Raw genomic sequence first — 22,445 nt, forward strand, 5'->3', positions numbered from 1 at the left:
TTTTAAAAGGAAGACCTGAATCTAAAAGAACAAGAGAAAATGAATTAGTGTTGTTCCAAGGACTTTTGCACAAGCGCTAGTGGAAGACGTCTTGCAGTGCACATGCACAATGTGTCAGGGGTTGTGAATAAGGAAGATACAGATTGTAGCCATGTTAAAGACTTAAGAAAGCACTTGTCCAGTCATGCACAGGAGTTTGCACAAGTAGATGAACTTCTCTAGATCCAGCGTCAATTTTATGATTCGCAGCTCACTTCTTCTACCCCTTCCAAGAGAAGAAGAAGCTTTCTATTAGAATAGGGAGGGAATCCAGTCCACAGCATCCATTCCACTGACTGGTTAAAATGAGGTGATTTGTTACCCAACTGAGCAACAATCTTACCAGGAGGCCTTAGGCAACGTATTTCCTCTCAGCATCAGTTTACCATCTATAAAATGGGAGCAAATTATTTTGTAACATAGCACTGAGGATAGTGTTACATATGGGCCCAAACTCCTCTGAACTAATTGATCCTATGGAAGTGATAAACAATAATAATGCAGATAAAACGACTATTTGTTTCTCGTTTGGCATAAACAGCTACATATAACTGCGTCTTTTTCATTGACCCATAACACCTTATCCTACCCTCTGGATATTTTTTTTTCCTGAACAATTAGAGTAACTTTATAACAAAAACAACAGCTTGCCAAACAGGTTGCATTCATTTTATTTAGAATAAATGAATTTGCAAATCCATTCAAGACAGGGGAGTATTTCTGCTGATAACATTTGCTGAGAGGCTCATAGCCCAGAGTTCCTGTCACACCATCGATGGCATGGATGGTTATTATTTTCAGTTTGCTGCAAAAAATAAAAATAAAAAAATGCTTCAAGGACCCCAATTAGCTTGTGACAGCTTTGAATAGCCAGTGGTTTCGCTGGTTTCTTTTCATTTGACATTGTTAAACATTTATTTAACATTGTCAGCCTGGTGCACAGATCTTGTCTCTAGTGGGCCTAAAGACTACCTTATTTTCTTCTCTCTCTCTCTCTCTCTCTCTCTCTCTCTCTCTCTCTCTCTCACTGGTTGAGAGGTTGTTGCTGTAATCACATTGGCTATGGGCCTAAAGCAAGCTGTGTAACTCAGTGACAGTTGCAATCCATACACTAGAAAAGGACAAAGAACCAATACATTTGAAAACTGCAACAATGAATGGAACTGGTGACAAGGGATTTTTATTTTTAAATGATTTTGCACAGATAGTTGAATGGAGAGCGATGGTTTAAACTGTGCATTTAAAAAGCACCCTTTTCATTAAGAACCAAGTTGCAATGATTGGGCACGTCTGGCTATTACTGCATTGCTATCAAGTTTCAATATACTTCAGTATTTGCCTTTTCCTGGCATGAGGAATGTAACTGCTGCACTTGACTAAGCCCTCGTTCAGTAAAGCACCAGGACAGGAAAAAACAACAACTCCTGATCAGCCAAACCTGCTTGACTTTAACATGTACGTATACCTGAAGGCATGTTTTCAAATGACAGGAAATGTCTAATCACAAAAAAATCCTGTTATTTGTCTTATTTATACAGGACCGATTTTCCCCCTTTTGTTTTACAGTGGTACCTCAGGTTACATACGCTTCAGGTTACAGACTCCGCTAACCCAGAAATATTACCTCAGGTTAAGAACTTTGCTTCAGGATGAGAACAGAAATCGTGCTCCGGCGGCGCGGCCACATTAGCTAAAGTGGTGCTTCAGGTTAAGAACAGTTTCAGGTTATGAACAGACCTCCGGAACGAATTAAGTACTTAACCTGACGTACCAATGTACATAAACAATATACTTTTAAAAGATCGCACTAACAGCTTCGGCCTTTGCAGAATTAGGCATTTCAGTGGGCTCAGGTACACCTAACGCTGTACAGGAGGAAGCTGTAAAGAAAAATAGAAAGGGGGAAAATAAACCATGGCTACAATTCTAATGTTTCTTGGAGGGCTCTCAAGAGGCCATAGGACGTTTTGGGTCTGCCTCTCTCAGGGTTGAGAGGGGTCCTTAATCAGAAGGGAGATGTGACTTCATGATAGCTCTTCCTGGACACAACTCGGAAGCTGTTGTCCTACTGCATAGAAATGTCTATGTCGGTAAAGGCCTGCCTGGAGATCAGGGGAAAGGTTCCCATTCCAGCAGTTCCCCAAAATGTGGGTGGGTGGGAGATGGGGAACGGGGACAAACACCAGTAGTGGAGCTGGCATATGTATTTTCCTATTTTTCCTGTCACTGATTCCAATGCAGTTTTTATTTTACTTGAAAATACCTATGTTTAATTTTTTAAAGTTACTCTTTCCGGGCACTGTACAAAAATGGAACTACAAAATAATGAGTAAGAATAAAATCCAAAGCTTTCCAATATAGCCAGCAGTTAAAAAAAAAAAAAGTTGAAACCATAACAGTCAGCATTGCCCAAGCCAACAAATGAAAAGTTGAACAACATGTGTCAGAACTACAGCAGCACCAGCACATTCCTTTTATTAGGAAGGAAATTGTTTTGAGGAAGAGGGGGATAAACGGAACAGGAAACTGAAGAACAACAAAAATCTTCCCATTGCACTGCTGACGCAGCCCAGCAGGACATTCAAAAAGACAGCTTATACAACTTTTGTCAGTCCCCCCTTTTAAAATTGCACATCTTACCTAAGAGCATCTAGATTAAAACATGATACTTTTAAAGAAATGGTAATCTCAACGTCCTCAACACTTTGTCTGCCGATCAAGCAGCTGTTTAAGGCACAGGGGCAGTTTTACCAGGGGCAGTTGGCAACCCAAGGTGGCAGCAGACATTGGTAGCACTGCTTCTATTTTTGTAGCATAGTTGCTGGGCTGTCCTCTCTTGATGCCCTTATCCCTTTAAATTGCAGCCCACATGGATTCCATGTGTCAAGCATGCTGATTCATCAAACATGACACTATCAGGTCATTCATTCTGGTAGTACCCTCAGACCAGTTCTATGCAAATTTGCTAAGACGTTAATCCATCTTGGATTTGTTTCCAGGTATGTATGCAAAGGATTGATGCTTATGTCAGATTGCCACTTTTTATTCATACAAATGACAGATAATTCTGCAGAAATCTTCCAGCAATACCAGATTTAGAGCAGTGTGGGTGGTTCCCACAAAATAAAATAATAATACTAATACCTGTATTATATGGGTACCTATTGAGAAGATCCATAAAAAAGCAACTGTACAAAAATGAATTATTGTGAAAATAACAAATATTTTGGGTGTGCCAATTTTTGGTGTCACTCAGGGCACCATATTATCATAGTCTGTCCCGGCTTCCAGCCCCTCAAATTGACCCAGTTACTGAGATGACCTACCAGCCCTCTTCTCTGGGTGACCCACAATATCAAAAGGTGAGGTTGCTGGCAAGCAAGGAGAGGGTGTTTGGGGCTGCTGTCCCCATTGGCCAAGGGAGGTTTGGCAGCACATTCTCCCTCAAGGAAGCGGAGACCACGATCCAAGAAGCCAACTCCTTCCTGAAGACACCACCTGTGCAGCCAGTGGTTTATCTCAAGTATTTTCCTCTTTTCTTGGGCCACAACTCTCAACAAGGAGGAGTGATGAAAAGACTACCAGTGCCCCAAGTCTCTTCAGCTCCCTGCCCAGTGTCTCATTGTCCCTTGCTGTGTTGCAGTCTATGTGTGGCAGTATCATTGTACCCGCATGGATCAGAAATAAGGGGTAGTGGTCAGTGGGGTTTATAAGACTTGGCAACTTCTCCATCACATCGTGAATCGTTGCACCCGGAAGACAGCAGACCTCCTGTGACATCCTGTTTCCTCCACAGACTACTGCCTCTGTTCCCCTCAGAAGGGAGTCACCTATCACCACTACTTGTCTCCTCCTCTTCTGAGGAGTAGCAGGAATCATTCTATGGGCTGTGCCTTCCAAAAGCTGCCTGGAGTGTTCTGAGATCTGCTTCCGTTGTTCTCGAGTCTTCCCCTCTTGTTTATTGGAGCTTATTTTGATATTGTTGGGATAAGTCACAAAGGCCGGAAACTTATGGTTTGAGTGCTTCCTCCCAGTTTGTCATCTCTAGGCTGCAATTCCCTTTTTCTAACCTCGTTGCCACAGAAGGTAGCAAGTACATTATCCTCCATGGTCAGTTGCCTTGGATCTGATCAACACATCCTTTTGCCATCACCGTGCATTCTCTTTTCTTTTAGCAAAAAAGAAGGGAATGTTTCTAAATATTTTGCAAATTGCTTTAAAGCTCCCCCCCCCAATAAAAACAAAAATGTTAAAGCAATGGGTATCAAATTGCTTCTTCCCTCCTCCAATCTTGGTTATACCTTCTTCGTGAAAAAAATAAAACAAACCCACATGTCATTTGTGACTTTATTAACGGTGTCCCTAAACAGCCTTCCTTATGTAAGTCCTCCCACCTTGCTACAGATGCATTGTTTCCCTCAAAGAACTGTCTCTGTAAATAGTTTCCCCCCAGTTGCATACATCCTCATTCATTTCTCTTGATCTAAATACATCTTTATTGTGCCATAAACGTTCCTAAATGGACGTTTTCGGTTTTAGGAAACCTAAAAATCTTTAAATTATTTGAGTGGAGGCTTACAGACAAATAACAGGGAGTTCATGACGGATGAGTTTCCTAAATGTGAGGTACTGAATTGCCTTCTAAGAAATAGAAGTGGGAAGCATCTAAAGAAACTGGTGTGGCTGTGTTAGGAGCTTTCAGATGAGTGAAGATTTAAATGCGACATGTATAGGAAATAGAAGAAGGGGCAAATCACAAAGGAAGAATATAAATGAGTAGCCAACATGGGCATGGAGTTTTCTGCTCGCCTTGTGCTTTCTAGACATGGGTCCAAACCATTTTCCATTTGCCCTGCTGGTTTGCCCAGGAATACCTGCTTTTTCCTGTGGAAAGTAATGCCCAGCGACTCTACTTTGCCACTCCAAGGTTTGGCTACTCTGCCAGTACAACCATTAAAAATATGAGAGAGAAAAGCAGAAGACAAAGGTTTACCAAGAGATCTGTCATCGTACATCAACCAGAGAAGGAACAGTGGCAGACAGATTGCTCCTCGCACCATCCCTGCCAGCAAGGACCATCAGAAGCCAAGTAGGATCACTGGTCCATTTAGCTCAGCATTGTCAACAATGACTAGAAGTGGCTACTGTCAGAGAGGAGTCTTTTCCTAGCTCTATTTGAAGATACCAGGGATTGAACTCTAGGACTTTTCAGGACTTCCGGAGGCGGCGCGAAACAGCAATGGCGGTCCTCTTCGCGCTGTGAAGAGGGGCTCCGCGAAAAAGGGTCGTCCGCTGCGGCAAAGCGGAGACCCATCAAGAAAAACCGCAGGCAGAGCGAGCCTGCGGCCGTGGGACTCGGCGGGCGCCTGGAGCCCCCCCAGAAGCGGGGAAGGAGCCTCGTAAGAGGCTCCGGAACGTGAAAGGGGGAGCGGCGCTGTGAGTTCATCGCTCTTTTCGTGGAAGCAAAGCCGCGCTGCTGCTGCTGATGAGCGCTGACCTTTCTTCTTGAAATTATCGGAATTGGAGCAACATACCCGTGAGTAAGGGACCTAAATTTTTAACTTAAATTGAAGAAATTCGGCTGAAAACGGGAGGCGAGTAACAGGAAGTCCGCCTCCCGACTCTGCTAATTAGATCAAAGCAAGGGCTCGGAAACGAGCTGAAGTATCTAAAAAGGGACTGTAAAAGTAGAAGAAAGGGTGCATTGATAGACTCTGCATTTTGAAGATAAAAGGGAAAGAACTGTGTGATTTATAGACTTTTATTCTTTGGAACTATCCTCCTATCTTTGGGCTAAAAGGGGTTGAAAGAGATAACCCCGTCATCGGGCTGCCAGTGCATAGAAAAAGAACTGTCAAACTGCTGTCAAACTGACGACATTGTTGCAGAGATTGAAATTGTTGCATAGACTGAGACATTAACATTAAACATTGTTGCATGGACCTATATTGATACCTTGTGGCTGGATTTTAAGAGATCAGAAGTTCTGGAAACCTTCCTTTTGTGTTTGGGAACTACAAAACTTAACGTGGGGAATAGAGGAACTTCAATGGCGGAAAATTCCTTTCTTTTTTGAAAGTTCCTTTCTTTTTTGAAACTTTGAAATACTCCCCCTATAGGACTGTGGAAGTATAGTGGCATGGGAATTGAGCTTTATTGAAACTTTTTGTGGTTTAATTTGTTTATACTTGGGACTTGTCTTTCCCATGGGACAAAAGATCATCTGACCTTGAACAGAGGCAGGTGTGGAATGAGCGGCACAGGGAGAACAAGAGCAGCTAAAGCCAAAGATAAAGAAAAAGAGAAAAAATCTGGGCAACTTTTGCAAACAACTTTAACTCATCACCGCAGATCATCTGTCCCAACTGTGCTGACAGCACAGGAGGTGGAACTAGTGCAGCCTGCTGCAGAAGATATGGCAACTGGAGGATCTGAAACAGTTTTGAAACAAATTTTGGAACAATTGGCAGTTTTAAATCAAAAAGTGGACAATCAAACATCAAAGATTGACCAAGCTACATCCTCTATTGGCAAATTAACTGAACAGGTTTCGCAGCACACTCAGGCAATTGAGAAATTGCAAGGAGTTACGGCAGAAAACTACAAATTAGCTGTGGAAGCCAATCAAAAAGCAGAACAGGCGAACTTAAAGGTTGATGAAATTAAAGGAGAAGTAAGACCTTTGAAAAGGCAGGTAGGGGAACAACAAGCCTACCTGTCATTGGTTGAATTGAAAAGTAAAGAAAGTAATCTCAGGATAAGGGCTATCCCGGAACTGGGGCAAAATAATCTAGAGGGATTTTTGACACTTTTGTTCTCCAAATTCTGGGGAATTGAGGAAGAAAAGGACTTTAAAATCGTGACAGCCTTTAGACTGGGAAAATCAGTAAAGAAAGACAAGCCCAGAGACTGCTTAGTTGCTCTGAGATCAAGAGAAGAAAGGGATAAGATATTAGGCCTACATTTTAAGAAATCTTTGGAGATAGAAGGCAAAAAGGCCGAAATTTACAGAGATATACCCAAATATCTCTTGGAACTTAGGACTACCTATATAGATCTGACCAAATTGTTGAGACACAACGGAATTCCTTATAGGTGGGAGTTCCCACAAGGACTTTCATTTACTTACAAAGGAAGGAAAATAAAGATTAAATCACCTGAAGACCAGCAGAAGTTCCTACACGACCACGAGGAGGACCTGCAAAAAGGAGCTGCAGCATCTTGGCCTCCACCACCACCGGGACCACCTCCAAGAGTTATACCACCTGGATCAGGACCAGCACTACCTCCTCCGGGATCGGGGGGAAGCTTAGATACCCCATTGTAGAACCCGTCAATTGATTCAGGATGTCTCTGCAGCTTCTTAGTTGGAATATAAATGGCGGAAATTCCCCGGAAAAAAGAAGAAAAGTCTTTCACATCTTGAAAAAGGAACAACTGGACGTTATCTGCCTACAGGAAACACATGTGACAAGGCTCCATAGAAAAGTGTTAATTAATAAAAGATTAGGCCAAGAATTTATTTCTTCGGACAAAGTTAAGAAGAGAGGAGTGGTGATATACGCAAAGGAGAGCCTGTCACCGAAACTTTTATTTAAAGATGAACATGGTCGAATTTTGGCGATTGAAATACAGACACAAGGAGAAAAATTTTTGATATTAGGAATATATGCTCCAAATGAGGGAAAATCGGAATTTTTCAGGAAGCTGCACGAGACTATGCTGGATTACTTGGACTATAGTAACATCATTATGCTGGGTGATATGAATGGGGTTGTGTCTGTAAATATGGATAAGTCACAAAGTGTCAACATATCGAAAGACGGCAGACTACCCAAAACTTTTTTTGAAATGACAGACAATATGGACTTAGTTGACATTTGGAGGGTTAAGAACCCTCTAGGGAAAGAAGGGACTTTCTTTTCTGAAGCTCATCTGACATGGACACGAATCGACCAAATCTGGACAACTAGAGGACTGGCACCTAAGACTAGAAAAGTGGAAATCTGCCCAAAAACCTGCTCCGACCATAATGCTTTGAAAGTGGAATTGAGACTTAATACAACCGGTTCCTTTAGATGGAAAATGAATGACACTTTATTAAGAGATCAGGAGATTGTGAAAAAGGCCCAAAAAACTTTAAAGGACTATTTTGAGATAAATTTGAATACCACCGTGGAAAAAAGAACAATCTGGGACGCAAGTAAGGCAGTTATGAGGGGGTTTCTAATACAACAAAACACGATTAAGAAAAGGCTCTGGAATGAAAAGAAGGAGAAGATATTGGAGAAAATAAGAGAAGGAGAGAAAAAATTAAGATCTAGGCCTAAATCGAAGGATGTGTTAAGAGAAGTGAAATTTTTCCAGGCGCAATATTCAAAATTGATAAATCAGGAGGTGGAATGGAAAATTAAACAAATGAAACAAAGATCCTTTGAATCGGCGAATAAGTGTGGGAAACTGCTAGCCTGGCAGTTGAAAAAGAGACAAAAGCTTAATACAGTTACAAATCTAGAGATTGAAGGGAGAATGGTTCAGAAACCCAGGAAATTAGAAAGTGCTTCCAGAGGTACTTCAAAGAACTTTATTCACAAGGGCCGCAAAAAGCTTCAGAGGTGGATCAGTTTCTTAAAACTAATGGATTACAAAAAATACCCCTGGAAATGAGAACAAACCTGAACTGTAACATTACACAGCAAGAAATTGAAAGTGCCATCCAAAATCTTCAACTTGGCAAGTCTCCAGGCCCTGACGGCTTAACCTCCAAATATTATAAAGTTTTAAAGGACTATTTGATACAACCCTTGATGGAGGTTTGTAACCAGATAATGGAGGGAAGGAAGGCACCGGAAACGTGGAAAGAAGCTTTCATCACATTGATACCTAAATTAGAAACTGAAAAGACTCAACTTAAGAATTACCGCCCCATTTCACTCCTAAATGTGGATTATAAAATTTTTGCCGATATTTTGGCAAGTAGACTTAAAAAAGTACTAAATGAAGTGATTCATAAGGACCAGGCTGGCTTTCTCCCTGGTAGGCATTTGTTTGATAACACAAGAAACATTATTGACATTTTGGAACTTCTACAAACAAATCTTAATACCAGAGCGATTTTAATTTTTATTGATGCAGAGAAGGCCTTTGATAATATTTCTTGGATGTTTATGAAGAAAAATTTGGAAGGGATGGGAGTGGGGCGGGGGTTCGAAAATGGTATAGAAGCAATCTACACAGAACAAAAAGCTAAATTGATAGTAAACAATGTGGTGACAGAGGAGTTCAAAATTGAAAAAGGGACACGTCAGGGGTGCCCCCTATCCCCCCTATTGTTCATTTCAGTTCTGGAGGTGTTGCTAAACATGATTAGAAAGGACCGGTTGGTTCAGGGAATTGAGGTCGGAGTGAAACAATATAAATTGAAAGCATTTGCAGATGACTTGGTATTAACATTACAGGAACCAGTCTCCAGTACTAAAAGAGTATTAGAATTAATTTCTGATTTTGGTCGGGTGGCGGGGTTTAAGTTAAATAAGCAAAAAACCAAGGTTTTAGCAAAAAATTTGACAGTTACAGAAACAGATGAGTTCTCTAAAGAAACGGAGTTGAATGTGGTTAAAAAAGTAAAATACCTAGGGGTGTACCTGACCTCCAAAAATTTGAATTTGTTTAAAGATAACTATGAGAAATGTTGGTCAGAAATCAAAAGAGATTTGGAAACATGGTCAAGATTGAAACTTTCCTTGTTAGGCCGAATAGCTGCTGTAAAGATGAATGTATTGCCGAAAATGTTATTTTTGTTTCAGGCCCTACAGATCGTGGACAAGGTGGAATGTTTTGGAAAGTGGCAGAAGGATATTTCTAAGTTTGTTTGGCAGGGCAAAAAGCCCCGAATAAAGTTTAAAATATTAACTGATGCGAAAGAAAGAGGGGGATTTGCCCTGCCAGACTTGAGGCTATATTATGAATCTGCAGCCTTCTGCTGGTTGAAAGATTGGATTTTATTGGAGAACACTGACGTCCTAGATCTGGAAGGGTTTGACAATGCGTTTGGGTGGCATGCATATTTGTGGTATGACAAGGTTAAAGTGCACAAATTGTTTAAAAACCATATTGTCAGAAGAGCAATTTGGAGGGTCTGGATAAAATATAAAGACTTATTGGAGAGTAAGACTCCGAGGTGGCTCTCACCGGTGGAGGCCAAGGCACGTAAGAGACTTAACATGGAGGCCCATTGGCCTAAATATTGGGAAATAATCGAAAAAACTGGAGACAATTGGAGGTTGCTAAGCTTGGAGAAATTGAAAACTAAGGTACGAGACTGGCTGCACTATGCGCAAATTCAAGAGGTATTTAAAATAGATAAAAAAGTTGGATTCCAGGTGGAAAAATCGAAACTAGAGACTGAATTGTTAGAGCCAAAAAGTAAGCTACTTTCGAGAATGTATAACTTGCTGCTTAAGTGGAATACACAGGATGAGACAGTCAAATCCGCTATGATAAAATGGGCTCAGGATGTGGGGCATAACATTATGTTTGCAGACTGGGAAAGGTTATGGAACACCGGTTTGAAATTTACGGCATGCACTGCCTTGAAGGAAAATATTATGAAAATGGTATACCGGTGGTACATGACCCCAGTCAAGTTAGCTAAGATATATCATCTGTCTGACAACAAATGTTGGAAATGTGGAGAGGCGGAAGGGACATTCTTTCATCTCTGGTGGACCTGCCCGAAAGTGAAGGCCTTCTGGGAAATGATCCATAATGAACTAAAAAAGGTACTGAGATTTACCTTACCTAAGAAACCAGAGGCCTTCCTTCTGGGCATGGTGGACCAGAGAGTGCTTAAGAAGGACAGAACCTTTTTCATGTATGCTACCACAGCAGCAAGGATCCTGATTGCAAAATATTGGAAGACACAAGATTTACCCACGCTGGAGGAATGGCAATCGCAGTTGATGGACTATATGGAATTGGCTGAAATGACTGGCAGAATCCGAGACGTGGGAGAAGAAACAATTGAGGAGGACTGGGAAAAGTTTAAGGACTATTTGAAAAAACACTATAAGCTGTATGAATGTTAAAAAATGCACCTTTCAGGAAACTCTAGCTTCAGCAAATTTAAGTTAATGAAATGAAAATTAAGACACAAGAATTTAGAGGTAAAATAATGAAACAACTTTATTGTGTTTAATACAAAGCATATAAGAATTGGGTTACAGTAAAATTGAAATTAGGGAACATGATAAAATGGAAGTTACAATAAGTTTTGAAATAAGTTAACAAATTGCTGATGCTCTATAAGACAGGGAACGCAGGGTTCGGAGGATGTGGGGAAGTCCTATAGATTGGATGGAAAAAGAATATGGAAATTTGTTATTCTTCTACTCTATTTTCTTATAACCATTCTTTATTATTTTTTTCTGTATTTCTGTATTTTTAAAAAGCATTAAAAAATATTTTTAAAAAAATGAACTCTAGGACTTTTCATATGCAAAATATGTGTTCAACCACTGAGCTATACCTCACCTAGAAAGAACATACAGCCTCAACTGCCAAATGCAAGGTGTGTTTTGGATGCTATGTTGTATATGTGTGCTTTGGGGTGTGTGGCTTTCTCTCTCTCTTTCATCCTTTCTTCCATACTTTCCATCAGTCTGTAATCACTGGATTGAATGATCAGTATAAACCCTTAAAACAAATAATAATTAAAAATCCCCTAAGTACGCAAAGGGTGGCAGAGAACTATGTAAACTATACTGAGCTGGAAGGGTAAGATAATATATATATATGAGACATTGTGGAAGACTCTGGATGACTGTGTGGTGCAAAGATTTTACAAGATATAGTGGTACCTCAGGTTAAGTACTTAATTCGTTCCGGAGGTCCGTACTTAACCTGAAACTGTTCTTAACCTAAAGCACCACTTTAGCTAATGGGGCCTCCAGCTGCCGCCGCACCGCCAGAGCACAATTTCTGTTCTCATCCTGAAGCAAAGTTCTTAACCCGAGATACTATTTCTGGGTTAGCGGAGTCTGTAACCTGAAGCGTCTGTAACCCGAGGTACCACTGTATGCGTATTAAGCATTCCGGTTTTTACAGTCAGTGGGAGAGGCCCTCCAAAGGGAGTGACAACTAAGGTGGGGGGAGTTGCCAGAATCATGGCACAGGAAGAAAGGTTTAAATCTACACATCCCCAACAGTTCCTGATACTAATCGCTTCTCTGTGTCTGCTGCTTCTGTTTGAAGTGATGCATTTAACCATCTGCTGCAAGAGTCTTATGTTATGAGTTTGTCATGTCTGACATAGATGTTATTGCAAGTATTATTGGTTTTTTAATGCTTAGTCAAGATATTTATGTTCTGGCAAGCTTTTGGCCTGCTGAGCTTAAGAATTTTGGTGGAGGCTACTCTATGGTGTGATATTTTTTACCTTGGTAACTTTTAGTGTTTTATTTGATGATGATGATTAGGGAGTGCAATTTTTAATTTTTAGCAAGCCATCCTGAGTATTGTGATTTCAACTAAAGGGTAGGGTATAACTTGTTTAAATAAATACATATATAAATGTCAATTTACTTTTAAACATCAGTTGTTTAGAATCATTTGCAGAAATTAGTGTATCTAGTCAATAATGCAGTTCCTCCCTTTCCCAACACATAGATCTGGTAGAAATCTGTTTATGAGATTTGTTAGAAAACCAATTTAGTTTAAGTACACACTTCTGTTATGCCCAGAAAGTATTTTCTCCATCTGACATTTATATGTGGATTCTCATTTAGAAATTAACAAGATCAGATATTGCTGAAGTGCTAATATAAGCAGCTCAGTCCAGCTAAATCCCTTATTAGCAGGATCTGGGCAATGACCTCTGTTTTGCCAGCCAAAGGATTGTGACTACAGAAAATGAGAAGGAATGCTAAGGCTGCAAGTCTGCATATAGTTAGGATGCTTAAATCTCAGCAAGTTCACTGGGAGTTTAGGAGCTAAACTATGTGTTGGATTGCAGCCATTAATCAATATGGTAAACAATCATCGTAAGTGTCCCTTTTACATTCTATTCATTTGGAGACATTCTACTAATGAGTCCTGTCAGTACAAGGATTTCCACTTGTGAAATGGGACTTTATCCCCTATCCTCCTTCTCTACCCCATGCCCTCCTCAAATCTGTTCCAGAGGGCTGGAGGAACCCCTAGAACAGTTCTAAAAGGTGAATGGGGGAAGAGAGAACATTCTGTGACACAAGCAGAAATCTTTGTGATGATGAAACAATTGCCTTAGCACTATCTTGGAATCAACCCACTGTTCCTTAGCCTGAAGCTGTCTGCTGCTTTACATTACCAGTGGAATTAATTCCATGGCAGGCTTTCTTAGACTGGTGGGCATACTATTACTCCAAGATGATCGTAGGTCTCATCAAGGAAACTAATGGCAGATACTGTCCTGAAGGCCGAGGATCTCTCACCAACGTTTGCAATGTGACAGCAATCAAGAGTTTGCAGAAACTGACACCGCACTGGGAGTTGTGGAGTTTGTGACCATAGTTTGTATTAAGTGGTCTGTGCTGCGGAATGTGTGCAGATCTCTTTCTGGCTGTCTGAATGGCTAATTTAAGGATGTCTTCAGGTGGAAACTTCATGATTGGTGTGCAGGAATAAGGTTGCCAGCAACACTGTAAGGATGTCTTGTCAGTGTTGCTATGTAGGTGCTTGCTTTTGCAGCTTTTGTTTCCCTTCACCACATGCTTAAGCCACTGCACAGTTTACAACCTGCAGTCTTACCCTCTGCAGAGCTTGCCCAATGAGATGAAGAGGATTAGGAGGGGCCAGTTCTTCACAGGAAGGGGCTGTGCAGTTCCATCTTCACACCTGAAAGGCTGCAGGGAATTCTTTAAGAGTGATGTAAATTCCAAAGGGACATAAAAGGAGGGGGCGGAGGAGGGGAGGGATCAAAGGCAAGTGTGGCTGATCACTATCAATGTGCCTCTCAAGTGCAGGTTCTGCATTATGAAAGTAGCAACAGTTTCGGGATGCTATTACAGTGGTGCCTCAGGTTAAGTACTTAATTCGTTCTGGAGGTCCATACTTAACCTGAAACTGTTCTTAACCTGAAGCACCACTTTAGCTAATGGGGCCTCCTGCTGCCGCCGGACCACGATTTCTGTTCTCATCCCGAAGCAAAGTTCTTAACCTGAAGCACTATTTCTGGGTTAGCAGAGTCTGTAACCTGAAGCGTATGTAACCTGAGGTACCACTGTATATCCTACACACACTTATAAGGACTCCAGTTCCCCAGTGTAATAGGACTTACTTCTGACTTGTGCTGCCCCCATTACCATCGTCACAAAAAAGTGATGTCAACAAAAGCAATGAGACAGGCCAGATTATAGGAGTGTCTTAAGAATTCACTTAAGCCCCTTTGGTACTGCCTTTCTTGCAAAGATGGTACATCGGATGCTGCTTTTGGGATTCCTGGTGCGACACAAGGAAGCAGCATCTGAAGCACAATGGAACAACTTAATGTCACCCTTTTGCTATGTGCTGATGATTCAAACCACAGATTGGGGCTGCCACTTCGAAGGGACCCTTGTATGAAACGACCGCCGCATTGTGAACATGCAACTGATTAACGCAGCTACCACTCTTGCAACTGCTACATTTAAATTAACAATTTCATCCCTTTATAAAATCTAACAATTACCAGAGGGGTAGTCAGGTTAATTACCTGCTGCAGTACAAACAATAGTTTAGTGGCACCTTAAACAGCTAAGATTGCCACCTTAACTAGTGGAGGGTGGGGGGAGGCAAAGAAATATCGGTGAACAACTACTGCAACGCTGGCAAGAGAGGAATGCATGCCTAAGGAATCAAATCCTCGCAGGGAGAAAGGATGTAATCACAACAAGGCCTTGCTCCCCCTTTCCCCGCCAGAAAAAAGGGCAGGATTTTCACAGGAGTCAGACCTTGGGTGGGTTATTGCAATCACCCCCACATATTCCTCTCTTCAATAGGTGCAACAATGCAAAGCTTTTTTCTCTTTCTTCCTTTCTTTCAAAGCAATGCAACCTTCTACCGTAAGGCTGCGAACGCGAAGCGAGTCCGCCGCCCGCGGCTTCCACCGCGCGGAGTTCTAGAACGGAGCGTGCGTAAGCAGCTGCACGCCTCGTGCCCGGAGGGTGCTAAAAGCGGAGCGCGCCAGCCCTTCCTTTGCAGAAGAGGAAGAGGAGGCGGCCACGGGGAAAGCCAACTTCGCGGGACGGAGGGAAACGCACGCGCCTTGCACCGTGCAGGCTCCAACTGCTTCCCTCTCTTCTGCAGCGGGGCTGGCTCTCCGGCCCTCGCGCCTAACTCTCCTCGCTCCCCTCCCCGCGCGTGTGGCCTTGTGCACAACTCCGCGTATCCCTCCGCGGTGCGCGTGCGAGACACTCGCAACTCTTTGAAAATAAGCGAGCGAGGGAACTACTTTCGGGAAACTATTTTTGCATGGCGGGCTGGGAATGTGGTCATTTAGTCTCTTCCCCTCCCTCCTGTTCCTTGGAAGTAGCCCAGCCAAAAAAATAAAAAGAGCGACTCCTTAGGAGAGGCATGAGAGACTTCAGGGCCTCGGTAGCAAGAGCCTCTTTCTTTCTAGGCACGGCGTGGGAAAGCGAACCACCCGAGAACCAACTTGGTTTTGCTCCACTGGGACGAACCCGCTTCCTCGGGTGACCAGCCAGTCTCGAGCAGAAAGACAGCTTTGCGTGGCCTCCATAATAAAATCCCTTTGCGCCACAACCCGGGGTTTTTATTGTGCAAAGGGGCGGCGAATGAGCAGCCAAAGGAAACACCCCCCCCCCCGCCTTGAAGCGCGCGAAGGAAAAGCAAGTTTGTGCTGTTGGGCTTCCCAGAGGGGAGGGAATCGGGGCCCTTGGCAGCCGTGCTCCTCTGAGTGCAGGGGCTCGGGGCGCCAGCCGCGTGCAAAGAGCAGCGCGAGAGAAGGCGACGTAGCCTGCCTGTGTGGGGGGGGGGCGCTTCTCCGCCCTTCCCCAGCCCCGTGGCAAAAAAAAAAAGTTCTGCGCCCTTCGGCGGCTCCTTCGGACGGAGGCGCTTCCCAAGTGCCCGGGGTCTCCTTTCCCGTCCGTCGCCTCGGAGAGTTGGCGGCGGAAGGAGCGTGAAGTCAACGCTTCCGCCCAGTTTTCCAGCCAGAGGAGGAAGGGGGGCGCAGAGAGATGCTCGGGGGCTGTCGCTGCTCCGGGTGGGCCTGGGGAGCAGCTCCTGAACTTGCTCGCCTTCTGGGTTGGGGAGAGGGCGGGGTGCCAGGGCTGGTGGCGGAGGAGGAGAAGGACGAGCTCTTCCTACTTCTCCTCTCGGCTTCTCCTCTTTCCTCCTCCTCCAGCGCCACCAGCCGTGACGCATCCTCCCCTCCCCTTTTCTAACCTCCGGGCTGCTTTCAAACTCCCCCCTCCCTCCTCCTCCTCCTCCTCCTCTTCCTCCCTCTTTCCCTCCCTCTCCTTTTCGCCTGCCTGGGGCTGAATTAGTTTCCCTCAGTGCTGCCTCTGCTTGTTGGCTGGGTAGTCGGACTTGAGCCGCCTGCTCCCCCCCCCTTTTTTTGTAAAAAATCGGGTTTGCAGACGCTGCTGCGGGCGTCCGGAGGAATTTCTGCCGCGGTGCTTTTCCGTCCTGCCCCGGGGGTTTGGCAGCGAGGAAGGGACGCGGCGGGGAGCGGGGGGACCTACTCGTGGGGACGAGGGGAGGGGGGTGAAGCCAGGAGGCCAGGCTTGAGGAGGAGCTGCTGCTGTAGCAGCAGCGGGAGATGTGGGCTCCTGGTGCCGATGCGGCACAAGGACACGGCTAGGGAGCCTCGCTTGCAGCCGAGACGCCGCCGCCGCCAGCCGCCCGGTGAAAAAGACCAGAAAGAGCTTCGATTGCTGCCGCCGCCAAAGCAGAAATCAGTCCCAACTCTCGGCCGAACAGGATCCCTCGGTTTCCGTGCGAAGAAGAGGCGGGGAAGGCTGCTGCTGCTGCTGCTTTCGGAGGGGACCCACCTCAAGGATTGAGGCCATTCTGGCGGAAGGGTGTGCAGGGGGGGCATCGGTGGGGTTTAACAATGGTGAGGTTTCTGGTGAGCTCCTGCTGCGCCCTGGCTGCGTCGGTGCTGCTCCATCCCCGGATCGGATCACGGTGAGGAAAAAATGAGCGAAGAGACGGCGAATTCTAACAACGAGTAAGTTGCTCGGCTTTTCTTCGGGGCGGGGGGGTCTCTTCGGCTTGGCGTTTCTCTCTCCCCACCCGCCCCTACCCCGCCACCTCCGTTCATTGACCTGCTCTCTTCGGGCTCCTTACATAGCTGGATATGTTTTAAACGTGCTGATTGATGTGTGTGTGTGTGTCTCTGCATATGTAAACACCCCCACCCCACCCCGAATCTGACTGTTTTGGTAATTTGGAAAAGTCATGGCAGACCCAGGATATGGTGAAAAAATTGCCTAGCTATGTGTGTTGGGGAAATGGACCCTCCGTCTCCCTCCCGCCCGCCCCCCCTCGACCCTCAACTTCCAGTGGCCTACGTGCAATGTTTTGTGGGGGGAAAAGAAGTCTATTTTCGTTTGCATGTTTCCTATAGAACGTAGTGAGTGGGAGCTTCATCCCGAGGGAAACTGTTCCTGAATTTTAATTGGATGAGTCAGTGTAAATACAGTGTTAAACCTTTCCCCAAAGCTTTATATATACATTTTAACGAGCTGTTAGGACTCTTCGCCCTTCCCCCCTTCTTTAAATGGGGAATAGAATGAAGATATTTATATATATAACGTGCAAGATATCAATATATTTAACATGCTTGGCTTGGATTAAATCTATAGGGGGCTTATGTTTTCTTTTTTACATCTGTAGGGATGTAGCCTTCAAAATTGCTATGAAATATATAATTTCTGAAACAGGGTAGTCATGTCAACAATCTTGAACTTTCCCATTTCTTCTAAAGAATGAAAAATGTTGACGCTGCCTGTGACTCCTGCATCCTGCCCTGTCAATGGTGGTTCTTTTCTGCAAGAATGAGTTGCGAATTAGTCATTTTCTCAAACATACTTTGCAATAGTTGTGGCTCAGTTATAGTGCAAAAGCATCCTTCTGGCAGAATTATCACACGGTAATTATTTTTTCAGTGCCTGTAGCAAGTAATTTGAATTGTAGGAGGAAATACTGGTTTTTGGTGGAGAAGGGAACACTTGTCAGTTGCATACATTCCTCCATATAAAACCTTAATTCCTTAAGATGGATCGGTAAAGGAACAGGCTTCTGCTTCTGCTGCTTCTTTTTTAATGAATGGCTTTACTCTTAAACCAGAATCACATAATATAACAAGGACAAATCCTGAACTGCAACAGGAACAAGTACAAAACATTGTATTGAGCTACTTGGTAAGATGAAGTGCTGCAGTGCCCGTGGAACCGAGAGGGAAGCGGCCGCCATATTTTCTTTTTTGTGAATCGCTCTAATTTGCATACCACAGTCTTCATTCATAAAAAATAATAATTAGACCTATGCCACCTTCGACATTCGACTGAACTTGGCTTCCAAGAAATGGGAAATTTTCATGAAGGTAGAAAGAGCCTAGTATGTTCGCGGTTTAGGGTTTTCTGGATTTTCGTCTCGAAAAATACTGTTCTCTGCTTGTTGACACTGTTATGTGGGAAATATCGGCTCGGGGAAGTGCTGGGAGCACGTGATCCTCTCCATTCATAAAATACCTGGCTGGCCATTCACAGTGCAGTACACTGTGTCTACATGGATCCACTTTCACATTAGACCTGTTTTTCTAAAAGAAAGGCACAGATTTGTGTCAGGGTATCTGCAGAAGCACCACCTTGCTTGCCAGAATATGAAAAGAAGTGTGCTTTTAAAAGAAAAAAATCGAGGCCATAATCTGAGGACTGCTGTAGTGTCACTAAGGGATCTTTGGGGTGGTGGAGGATAGAATCTTCTAGTAGCTAGCTTCCTTTTTTTAATGTGGCAAATCAGAAACTACCAGTATTTCTAAAACAATACAAGATTATGTCAAAGTGGCTTAAGACGTAAACACTGCTATGACTGAAGCAGCAGCAAAACGTTTCACCCTGTTTACTTGTGCAGTTTTGCAGACCTTGCTGGTTGATATTCACACCGTAATCAGCCCCTGTATTTTAATTGAAGAAAAGTTAATAAGATGATTAATTAGATATTGCATTTTACAATAAAAGGGCTATTATGTAGTCAACTTTCATTAAGCATTTTAAAACCAGTCAAATGTAAAATTATTGAAATACGTTCTTAAGATTAGTCACAAAATCTGCCTAAATGTGATTGCTGGGGAAGAGCCCTTTGTTAATGCATATATTTCTGTGTGCCACTTGGTGCATGTATTTCTGTGTTACCCCATGATTCTATGACACTTTAGCATAAATATTTGAACAAAGACCAATTGATTATGCTTTTAGGACAACATAGAATATTTATTTAATTAAGAGAAAATGTTTTCTTCAATAGTTAGGATGCAAAAACACCCTCAGAACATTTGATTATAACGTAAAATGTGTTTGTCAGTTTGAATTGTATTCTTCATCTCTTCAATTCATCTTTCGTATCGCCATCATACAGGAATTTCATAACTGAAGAAAATGCTAGAACACATCTACATATTCATACCGATTTTTCCTTCCTTGTGTTCTCATCAGGCTCTCCAGTCACATTTTGAATTTCTCTTCTTGGAAGTGAAGTGATCTTCTATGCTTTGTGTGGATTAGCTTAGGGTTTTTTAAAAGTTGATTTTATGAACTTGATATAGTGGAAAATACAGTACACAGCTGCTGCGGCGGCGGCGGCGGCTGCTGCTGCTACAGTCATCCATGCTTAAATATGGCAACCAATACTGTAATTCTAGTTTGGATCGGTTCACGCAGTTTTCACTTTGAAAAGTTCCTTGCATTCTAATGAATTGTGTAGCATATTGTCCATACTGAGTACAGTTAGTTAGGCCTTAACTCTGTTATGTGTGTCTGACTGTATATGCAAAAAGCAACTTGCAGTGTTCAGCATACAACCATTTATATTACGAGACCGTTGTTAATTGTATTTTTCTCTTTTGAAAGCAGTACGTTGGTTAGGTTTTGTTATTGAACATGCACAACTCAATTTTCCGGGAGTTTTTAACAACAAACCTCACCAGTTTGTGTGTTACCCCGGTATGCTGTCAGAAAAAGTGTTTATTATATAAGTCTTGTTTACCTCATCTTTCTCTAGCATGTTTTGTTTTGTTTTTAAGAAACATATCTCCCAAGTCTTCTGCAGTCCTACTTTTTCAGTTGCTTGCTGGATGGTCCAAATTACTATGGCAAGTTGTATATTAGTGACTAATCACTTCATTAATTAGAAAGTAGTCTGATATCTGTCCACATGAAGTTGCAAGTAAATGTTGGATATTTTGCTTCTAATGTGACTTGACACTGTGTTTTGTCATGTTCATTTGCATTTTAAAAGAAAAATACTAGGTTTCAGTTCAATAGGTCAGGGCTTTAAACTTTTTGAACATTGTTGAATTCCATTTTAGGGAAAGTAACTATATGCATGGGATTGCAGATCTGAAGTGTGCTTGATAAGTTGACATGGGGCCTAATTGTAACGTATGTGTATATAGTTTTGTTCAGATCCCTTATTAAGCATGCCATTTCAAAGGGAGTCACACAGAAAATGCCACCTGAGTAAAATAAATAAATGGAGGTAATGATGGTTCCCTATATGCTAGTAATATTCATGCAAGCATTATGATACCAAATATTGTCTCTTTAGACTACTACTTGAGAGAATGAAACTCTGGTTGTTTTCTTCCCCCAATCATTCTTGGAAACTGTTCAGAGGTTATTACTTGGTTCTTGGGCTTCTACCCTGGTTGCACCTGGTTCCAGGCCTTGGCCACTCTCTTGGACAGAAAGCAACTAGTGGACAGACCGACCCTGTCTACATCTGAATGTAAGGTTGCTCCCTGACCCTGCAAGATGAAACCTGCCAGAAAGGCAAGTTCTATAATGCAAGGTCCAAAATCCTGTGTTGGATGCTTGTTAGAGGAGTGAGAGAGGAGGTATGCAAACCTGAGGCTCTGATGGTAAATCAAGCAATTTAGTGACTTGCAACCAGGAGTCCTTTTTGAATCCTGCTTATACAGTAGTTGGTTTGGGACTAGTTTATCTTTTACAGGCCATACTCGCATGCCGTTGAATGCCCAGTAAGCTGTCTTCTTGCTATTATGTTCCAGTTTTTCTTGTAACAAAAATAAAAATAAAAATGCATGTTGTACATTTGCGGGGGGGGGGGGGGGGTTGTGATGCCACAGAAGCCCAGTGACGCTTATATTCAAAGGCATACCTGTGATCGTCCTTTTCTTAAGACTGATTTAGTCTTTAAAATCTACCATGCAAAAGCATTGATTCTCATTCAATATGGAGACATCCTTTAATGTCATATACGAAAATTACATTTATACACAGAGAGAGAGAGAGAAATGCACACTGACCTTTTGTTTGCATCATGTATAGAATGCGTGTGTCAGTGTTTGTGCTTACTAACAATAATATCTGCAAGAGGTTTTCATGATAGGTAAAAATTCCTTAATGAAATTATTTTAATTGTGTCTGTTGGATCTCTTTTCCTGATGTACAGAAGGAGTTGTATGTTATTTTTACTGCAAGTAATGCAGGATGAGGAGCACAATGGTTTGTCAAAAGAGCTTTCCCCAGTGAATAGCAAATCCAAAATTGCAAACAGAGGAATAATTCATTCGGAGAGGATAAATGGGGAAATGGTATCTAGAGAAAAAAGACACAGAAAAATGAGTTGTAGAAAGGGTTAAAAATTATCACTGCGTTGACTGAAAAAAGGCAAGACAGGCCAATGTATTTCAGTGAGGCTTAAGTGCACATAGTACTGTGCAGTATCGTGGTGATCTAGGGTAGAAGTGAACATTCTTAAATTTCAGATATAAGCCGATTGAAGCATTGCATGACTTTAAAGTAATTATCCCGTGTTTGGAGTTTGTGCATGCTCTGTAGATGTTACTAGCTGCTGTTGCAATTCCTTGCACCAGGTTGTGGAAGTGTCTGGAGATAGAAGGGACTCAGACACCCAGTGGCCTACAAATTTGATGTGGATGCATAAGAACTAGGTTTTTTTAAAAAATAGCACTATACTCTAGGAGTGCCTATGGTTACTAAACATCAGGTACTGACCAATAATCCAGTCTTGGTTCCCTACCACATATGTGGTTAAATAAGTACACACATGAATCATTCGAAGCAGACCTTAGAAGGGCTTGGGGTGTGTGAAGGTGAAGAGGAATCCTTACACAATTTACACATCCCCATCCTTATGACTGTTTGGTTCCCATTTCCTGAGCA

At 42.8% G+C, this 22,445-nt stretch overlaps 1 protein-coding gene and 1 long non-coding RNA gene across 3 annotated transcripts in view; one reads left to right on the plus strand and one right to left on the minus strand.

The window, feature by feature from the left end:
- Positions 1 to 710: 710 nt before the first annotated feature.
- Positions 711 to 15,711, minus strand: LOC310847725. Of its 2 annotated transcripts, none has more exons than XR_014565975.1 (3): positions 15,116 to 15,711; positions 13,825 to 13,911; positions 711 to 844 (listed from the first exon to the last, which is right to left on the minus strand). It is a non-coding gene; the product is annotated as an uncharacterized lncRNA (long non-coding RNA). The 2 variants fall into 2 exon arrangements; XR_014565976.1 differs by lacking the exon at positions 711 to 844 and adding an exon at positions 2,483 to 5,235 and having other exon boundaries at positions 11,519 to 13,911.
- A 522-nt stretch (positions 15,712 to 16,233) lies between these two features.
- The window catches only part of SPRED1 (sprouty related EVH1 domain containing 1), a 78,540-nt gene continuing 72,328 nt past the window's right edge, over positions 16,234 to 22,445 (plus strand). The window contains exon 1 of the mRNA XM_083745084.1: positions 16,234 to 17,245. Coding sequence (XP_083601210.1) covers positions 17,214 to 17,245 — 32 coding nt within the window. The 5' untranslated portion in view covers positions 16,234 to 17,213. The remainder of the gene's footprint in view (positions 17,246 to 22,445) is intronic.

This window comes from Podarcis gaigeae (genome assembly GCF_964106915.1).
Source record: "Podarcis gaigeae genome assembly, chromosome: 1".
Taxonomy (NCBI): domain Eukaryota; kingdom Metazoa; phylum Chordata; class Lepidosauria; order Squamata; family Lacertidae; genus Podarcis; species Podarcis gaigeae.